This window comes from Olea europaea, chromosome 7, assembly GCF_002742605.1.
Source record: "Olea europaea var. sylvestris chromosome 7, O_europaea_v1, whole genome shotgun sequence".
Taxonomy (NCBI): Eukaryota; Viridiplantae; Streptophyta; class Magnoliopsida; order Lamiales; family Oleaceae; genus Olea; species Olea europaea.
Window position 1 is genome coordinate 20,091,337 of NC_036243.1, and position 8,255 is coordinate 20,099,591.

The 8,255-nt window shown below is 34.4% G+C and overlaps 1 protein-coding gene across 1 annotated transcript; it reads right to left on the bottom strand.

Moving 5' to 3' along the window:
* Nucleotides 1-268: 268 nt before the first annotated feature.
* LOC111398037 (tRNAse Z TRZ4, mitochondrial-like) lies at nt 269-7,917 on the bottom strand. The gene is made up of 10 exons (XM_023024997.1): nt 7,619-7,917; nt 7,141-7,194; nt 5,388-5,621; nt 4,185-4,274; nt 2,778-3,033; nt 2,539-2,677; nt 2,394-2,444; nt 1,575-1,981; nt 835-1,459; nt 269-717 (listed from the first exon to the last, which is right to left on the bottom strand). The coding sequence occupies exons 5-10, from the start codon at nt 2,822-2,824 to the stop codon at nt 421-423; spliced, it is 1,566 nt and encodes a 521-aa protein (XP_022880765.1). The 5' UTR covers nt 2,825-3,033; nt 4,185-4,274; nt 5,388-5,621; nt 7,141-7,194; nt 7,619-7,917; the 3' UTR covers nt 269-420.
* Between the last annotated feature and the right edge of the window lie 338 nt (nt 7,918-8,255).

The window sequence follows — 8,255 nt, forward strand, 5'->3', positions numbered from 1 at the left end:
TAACTGGTTGAGGGAATGCATCTAATATGATCTATTAATTTAATCATTCTTGTGGAATGCAGCATTATTATTTCTTAGGGAGAATGAGTAGAGAGATTAGAGGTGTAAATTAAATCAAACATCCACTCCTTTTGTGCAGAGACATTCACCCGAATTAGCCCACTCTCAGTTAAACAAGTGTCCCAAGATAGAGGAATAAATTGAACCAAGAGACGACCAGCTAAAAAAGGAAGCAAAACGCTCTCCCAATTAGTGATAACAACGGTCATCTTGTAATACCTACTGTATTAGACGAGTCAAAACTGTTGTTTTCATGTAGAAATGCAATTTAAATTGAGAACAAGAAGCTTTGGCTCAATCTACGAGTATTTAACTACTAACCAACACTCCAAATTCAAATAAAAGGATTTAAATAAGAAATTAAGCATCAATTACATCTTCCGTAATCCTCTCATCACCAAACAGGAGTTCTAGGGATGGCACGACTTTTGGAAGAACAGGCAAATCTGCTAAGTTAACACTCATATTATCGAAAGCAATGCACATATTATGCATCTGAATTTTTCCATCACATTTGGGAATTTTTGGGTATCGTTGGCTGAAGTGAGTGAGGATTAAGCGATACACTCCACTTGAGTTGCCTGCTTCCACAGCTTCTTTTATAGTGCTGTGCTTTTTTTCTTCAGCCTCCTTCGACAGACTATCTTCAAATGTAGCCTGCACCAGAAGCCAAAGACTCCTGAGTTTATCTCAAATCAAATATTTTAAGATCGTAAATCTACAAATCCAAATCCTGGACACTCAACAATACCATAATTATATCTTCCGATTTACCTCGTGTATAAGAACTGTTGCTCCACATGAAGCATGTTTTAGTTCGGTACAGGGCCTCGTATCACCAGAATACACAAGTTTCCACCCAGGTATCGTTTTTCCAACTCTATTGATCCTATTTGCAGCCTTCAATACGACACCAAATGCCGGTTCACAGTGTTCAACAGGAACACTTATTAATGTTTCTAATCCAGCTTCCACAAGAACCTTCTTCAAGGACTTGAGGATTGGAACGGCATCAGCATACTGGACAGGAATTCTTTGCCTCTTCGAGCAGCTTTGCATACGACCTCTTCCATCAGACATCATAAAATCACTATGTTGTCCCTCTAGTGAATTTGTATATCCATCCTCATTTGAATTAAAAGCCTTGAGTGAAGCTTCTTTCGTATACTCACAATCAAGAAACAGCATATCTAGATCCTCTAGTCTCTGGTATGCATCAAGATATCCCTTAAGCTGCACAGGGCCAATAACAATCAGAGGGTCATGAGGTATTCCCTTCAACAAATTCGTTCGAAGAGCAAGTATCCTAGCTAGACCTGTATGGTGATCTGCATGAATATGGGAAATCCAAATACATCGTAAACATCTTACTGCTTCATCAGCACCTTCAATGCCAAACCTATTGCCAGAAATTCCAAAAGATAATACGCATCAATAAAAACAGTATATAAAAATGAGAAAAAAACAAGCCACAAATGGAAGAAAGTGCACGTGAGAACTTTAGACAGCTTTACCTTCTTTTTAGTTGTCCCAGCGTTCCTTCACCACAATCTAAAAGTAAACTTCCTTTCGAGAAAAGATTGATGAAAATGGAACTAACATTTCGATACTTTGAAGGCTGAGATGAACCAGTCCCGAGAAAAACGATCTCCAAATCATCTCTAGATACATCTTCCAGACAGCCTGGAAGTGCACTATCATGCAACGATAGCTCTTCAGTCATAACTCCATTAGCTTGCACAAATATCTTCTCTCCATTTCCTAACCACAACTGGTTTAAGTTTTGAGACTCATCTAGAATCTTAGGAATATCTGATAGTAATTCATCAATGATTGTTGAGGGAGACGTCAACTTTGGTATACCAGATTTGTCAAGTCCCAGATTTGTGTAGGGACGCAAATGGAACTGTTCCACACATAAAATCATGCATTACTAGCCGCGTGAAAGAAATACCAGAGACATTTACAGCATTTTTGAAGCTACTAACAAACTAACATCATAAACACATCATATGTAATAACCATACAAATTAATAGTAGCATACTTACAAGATCTACTAACTATTAAGTTTCCACTATCCACGCACTTCTATAAACAAAGATTTCATATCTATAACTTTCAATAGTTCTGAGTCGAGTTTATATAGCAATCATCAAGATTAAACAATTAAAGGAGCTAGCATTTCAATATACCTACACTAATACCTGCTTTTTTTCAGAAATTTATAAACTATTTTAAACATTTGTCTTTACATTTTATCAGTCATTTATATCAATTGGATAATTTCAATTATAATTCTTGGAAACTAATTGATTTAGTTGACAATTCAGACACTGAGAAGATTCTTTGCTGGATTGGTTTCATTGATTCTTGATGTGAGATCCTGAGGGGAAGAAACCAATATCGATATAATTTACAAGTACATTATTTCCACAATCATTTAAATCGAACACAAAATCTAAAAATCTAGAATATACCTCATTTGATGCCTTCAAGCCAGAAGGCATGCATTTAAGAGACCAGAAACCAAGAGCTGAAAACAATTGACAACACGAGTTGTTAAGTCGTGTAGCAATTCTTGCACTTGCTTTTAAAATAAGCACTTCAATATCCTTCCTGTAGTATATGAGACTCGTCGGCCCGAATTATTCAAGAAGGAATGAGCAATCAAGAAATATTATGAAAATGATGACAAGAATCTGTTAAAGAAACGAACATTTCATTCCCTGCCATGATATGCTGAGCTGCACCAAATTTTGACATCAATATTTGATAATCAGACGTGTTTGTGATGTGCGTAGGTTATACAATTCACATTTTTCGAAATTTTTGGTACATTTTCAACTGTATCAACATAATAACGAAAGACTTTGTACAGACAGTAACTCTTGTAGCTGCAACAGCGTAGATCAATCCATTATCAATACTAAAGGGGCAGGAACAGAAGGGCCAAGTACATCCATTGGGTGAACCTGAACATTACAAGTGAATCAATGCAAAAATAAGAAAACTTGAAAAGGCTAACACTGTTAAGTCAAACTTTAAAAGGTGTTACAATAGATCATTCTTTGACCCAGGTTTCAATCCAAGAGAATTAGCTTTTTTTGGGGTCAAATTTTGTCTTTAGTCCTTGCAATTCACAAATATAAATCATAGAAAGATTTGCAGACTTTGTCTCATTCAAAGCATTATCTAAACGACTTGGTGAAGGACTATTGTGAATATCTTGACAACACCGTCATCAAGAACATGAGGTTCATCAAATTTTGAGATTGGAAAATAACATCTCCATTAGAAATGACCAAAGGGATAGATAGCAGACACGTGAGAGAAGTATACGTTCAATCTGAAGTACATTTATTGAGAAAACAATTAAAATGTCCACGTAAGCAAGAAAAATTGAGTAGAAAGTGGTGCTTGCAGGTATGACACATTCGACAGTTTGAAACCCCTAAAATAAGTATTATATCGTTAAAAATAACTCAAAAAGAGCCAAACATCATTCCTTTAAAACTATGCTAAACTAGTATTAAAAAGTGATTCCAAATCAAATAAATAAAGATTTTTACCCAACTTTGATTGCCTAAAATTACTCCACCAAGAAAACATGCCACATAACTAATAAGCTCCAGCACAATTACAGTCAATGATGTAGAAAGAAAGATGGGAATTAATTTTGATAAATGAGCTACCTCTCAATCTATTTTCCTTTCTGTGCGATCATAAGTAAAGTACATTCCTTAAAACATGTCTTGTAATTGTATAAACTTCGCAAAACAAAATTTTAAAGCTAGCATTTTTCGTTTCCTTTTTCCATAGACTTTTTTTATTTCATTTTTTCGGGTGTAGGTCGTTCAAGATGTCTTCTTCATATAATGATCATTTGTCTTGCCAACATCCTCTTCTCCATAGCCAATTGCATCCATGTTGTCAACATTTCACTAGTTAATAAATTGTATATTTCATTTATGATATTGATAATAGCAAATGTTAATTCTCCTCTAAACGTCAAATGACTTGCAGCTTCTATATAGATTCTCGCAAGTGATGTATCGAAAATTTAAAAAACAAGAAATTTCACATGTGGCCTACAAAATAAAGAGCTAAAATGAGTAATACTTACTTCCCCAACATTAAATATAAATCTCTGCTTGTCAAAAAACAATAGCACCGATAGTGATGTGTCCTGAGTATCCATACCATTCCCAAAAATCTGCAAGATAAATATAAAATATCAGTTAATATATAAAAGATTAAGGATTGCTCTTCAGCATTTAATTGTGAGGAAACAAGAGAAAAATTCCCTAGAGATTAGCCTTTTGCTATTGAATTATTTACTTATATTATGTTTTAGTTGAGCTTATATTATTGGGTTTGGCCCAAGCCCCCTTAGCTTTAGGTCTTTTCTATATGTATTCTGCGTAATGAAGCTTGCAAACTGGACGATGAATTGAGAAAATTAAATGATATGCTCCTCCCCAAATCTCTTCTCCTTTGGTATTCTCCCCCATTCTCTCATGTTTGCTACCTATTTCTTCTTCTCCGTCTTTCCCTGCAAATTCTTGCTTTCTACTACTATTGCTACACCACCTGCATCACTTGAGGCCATTTTTAAAGCTTACATCTCAATTACTCTGGCTTACACCTCCAGGCTAAGCCTCAAGACGATTGAGATGTGCCCACGCTTGTCTCTAAATTTTGACTGATAGCTTAGAATGTTTTAAGAGAGATTTTATTTTCTTTATTGTTTCATTTTTATGTGCTTGCACAACTCTTAACATCAATCAAACGTGTAGGTACCCAATTAAGTATTTTTAAACAATTATAAACTCATCTCTTTCTTGAGATGTAACCACCATTTCCCTTTAAAACAAAACCACTCTAAGGGTTGGTTGCCCAGTTTCAAAATCATCAATCCCACTCACCAAACATGAAAAAGTTAGAGAATGAAGTTACTTAATTACCCGCATAAAGCTCATTCATACATTGAACAGCATTACAAAGAACAAGGTTGTGACAAAAACTAATGCTTTTGAAATTTTCTTCTATCATTTACCAGAGTACAATAGCCATAGAAGGGGCAAATGCCATATAAGCGAAACCACTATCAACTAAGTGTTTTAACTCCAAAAAATCCAATTAACCAAGTACAGAAAAAGTTAAAAAAATAAGACCTCTCGTTCACACACATGCTAAGAATTACAAAAAGAAAAAAGAAACATTAGCACATTGAACCTAATTTAGCATTCAATTAAAATAGTCGACATTCAATTCAAACTGAACAGAAAAATTACCAAAAAAGAACCATTTTTGAAACTATTTCTACCTGAACATAGGAAACGGTATTCACAGGATCAAGTTTGTTAACTCCAAGCTTCTTGTTGGGCCTATGATTGCCATCTCCTCCCCTGGACCTTTTTTTGTTAAAACGAACAGACTCGCTAGAATGACTAATACTACTAGTTATTTTATCCATTGCCAGGAAACCACTTTTGTTGGCACAAGTTTTTTAAAAGATCCTTTAGCGTAGGAGCAAATCCACCTGGGGGAAATTTTGGTCCTGAATTGAAAAAAAAATCACAGTTGCTAGAGGAAGATTGCCATCAAGAAACAACTATTCTAGAAAAATAAAATAAATTACAAGGAAATGAGTTCAAATTAAATCATCACAACAAACAAATCAAGTTGATTTCAACATATAAATCCTGTTTTAACACTACTAAAATCGGAAACTACCTTCCAAGTTTGGAGATGAAGTTGGTCACTTGGATATAAATCACTGCAACACAAGAAAAATTGGTGCAGAGGGGGTGTTGAATGTGTTCCCGATTTTAGTTTAATACAGAGAAAGAAAATTGTTGGCACAAGTTTTTTAAAAGATCCTTTAGCGTAGGAGCAAATCCACCTGGGGGAAATTTTGGTCCTGAATTGAAAAAAAATCACAGTTGCTAGAGGAAGATTGCCATCAAGAAACAACTATTCTAGAAAAATAAAATAAATTACAAGGAAATGAGTTCAAATTAAATCATCACAACAAACAAATCAAGTTGATTTCAACATATAAATCCTGTTTTAACACTACTAAAATCGGAAACTACCTTCCAAGTTTGGAGATGAAGTTGGTCACTTGGATATAAATCACTGCAACACAAGAAAAATTGGTGCAGAGGGGGTGTTGAATGTGTTCCCGATTTTAGTTTAATACAGAGAAAGAAAACCTACGCCGCTCTTCCCCCCCTTACTCTAGGACTATGACTAAATAGAATTTACAAATATACATTGGTTTAATAGGCCTCCTTTAATTGGGCTTTACAAATATTTTTCCTAAAGAAAAATTTCGTATTTTCATTATCATTACAAAAAAGGTATAATGATCTACTATGTTACATTATTAAAATAAAAAATACTATATAACATATGAAATATGTTTACACATGCTTCCCTCTAAAAATAGACCATCCACCACATTTGTAATTGACTTTTTTTTTGAAGTCAGCCTATTTCACGTTCTCTATTAACATCATATTCTAAATTGAATGAGCAATTCAAAAAATTGACAATAGTAAAAAACAATCATAGTTGTCTATCGAATAATTACAGTGCAATTCTATACTACATTTCAAAACTCAACTCAATTAGAACGTTTTTTCAAGATTCAACATCTGAACAATTAAGGTAACGCCCGGCATCATACGTCCTTTTCCAATTAGATTTAACTAGTGCAGTATTTTTTTTTATAATTTGTAATGTGATAATTGCCCTGCCCATCATTACTTGTGCAGTGGAGAAATCGTCTATGTGTCTATGCAATTTGTATTGATTTTATATCTAAAATTTAGTGATAGTACGTAAATCCCGTTTCTTTAAAAATATATTTGATTTTTTATGTGAATGAATATAAAAAGTGAGCGGATATATTTTAGAATTTTTTTTGGATAGTGAATACCACGAATTTGTGTTTGGAAATTTGCATTCTTGTTTCAATATGAGAAGTGAGGTAAAACATGAGATTTGATTGAGAAAAAGAAAAAATTTGTTATGGTGCAATTGTAAATTGAGTAAATTCTGTTAGTCCTTACCACAGCAATTCTGAATTTTTCACAATTAATCAGATGCTGCTAGCTGTTGTGGTCCTGTGGAAAGAGGCAAAAGATTGATTCACCAATCAAGAATTGCTACACAACTGATAACCAAGTCAAGTCCAAATCCCCCTCAACAAAGAGGCGCATTACAAAAAAGCGAGAAAAACCAGGGATTTCCTGTAGTAGTTTAAACTAGTTTTCAGAAACCCCCGGGAATTTTGGTCCTGGGTATCCGTATTTCACCTATTACACTAGAGGAGCAGTCATTTTTCAAGGCATGAAGAAAATCATAAACAACCGCATCATAAATTCAAGAAATATAATGTTGAAAAAATCATCGTTTCTAGAGGAAGATTACCATCAAGAAACAACAATTTCGGGAAAATATATAAATTATAAAGAATTGAGTTGAAATTAAATTATTCACAATTCAAAATATAAAGCCCGTTTTTACACTAATAATATCGGATACTACCTGCCGAATTTGGTGATGAAGAAGTTGAGTAGAAACCACTGAAACACAAGACAAATCGGCGCCAAGGGGTGATGAATGCGTCTCTTCTTCACCCTAAATTTCTCCCAAATTTTAGCGTAATAATACCGAGAAAGAAAACCTTAGCTGCTTTTCTCCCCTTCGCTCCTAAAGGCCGCCTTCTCGTTGGGCTTATTAGGTTTACAACTATATTTTCTGGTTTTAAGTGTTTTGGTTGTTAACGGGAGTTGGACAACACGCCATAGGAAATTTTTGAGAAGTTGGGGGCCGCTTCGCCATTCAATTATGTTCGTCCGCCTAAATTGGAAAAGTTATTTTTCCTATAGTTTAAAAAGAAAATAAGACAACCTAATTATATTTTAGGATTTTACCCTTTGTACACTCGTTGTACACTCCCCTCGCATGAGAAGAGAGACCTACGCCCAATTAATGCAGGGGCGCCACCCCCATGTGAGGGGGAATGTACACTGAGCTATAACATTCGGTATATATGTAACACCCTCCCATGTTTTATTAGGGAAAAAGAAAAAGGAAATTGACTTTACAATTTTATATTAATACTAGTCTTTGCACAGGATGGATTATTTTGAAGGAAATATAAGTATGTTAAATTTGTTGA

Excerpts from the sequence above, each read along its gene's own strand:
- LOC111398037 (XM_023024997.1), bottom strand. The coding sequence starts at position 2,824 with ATGTCAAAATTTGGTGCAGCTCAGCATATCATGGCAGGGAATGAAAT. Across the intron at positions 2,445-2,538 it reads GCTTGAAGGCATCAAATGAG|GATCTCACATCAAGAATCAA; the intron begins GTATATTCTAGA and ends TCTTCCCCTCAG. Across the intron at positions 1,982-2,393 it reads CAGCAAAGAATCTTCTCAGT|TTATGTGTGGAACAGTTCCA; the intron begins GTCTGAATTGTC and ends TAATGCATGATT.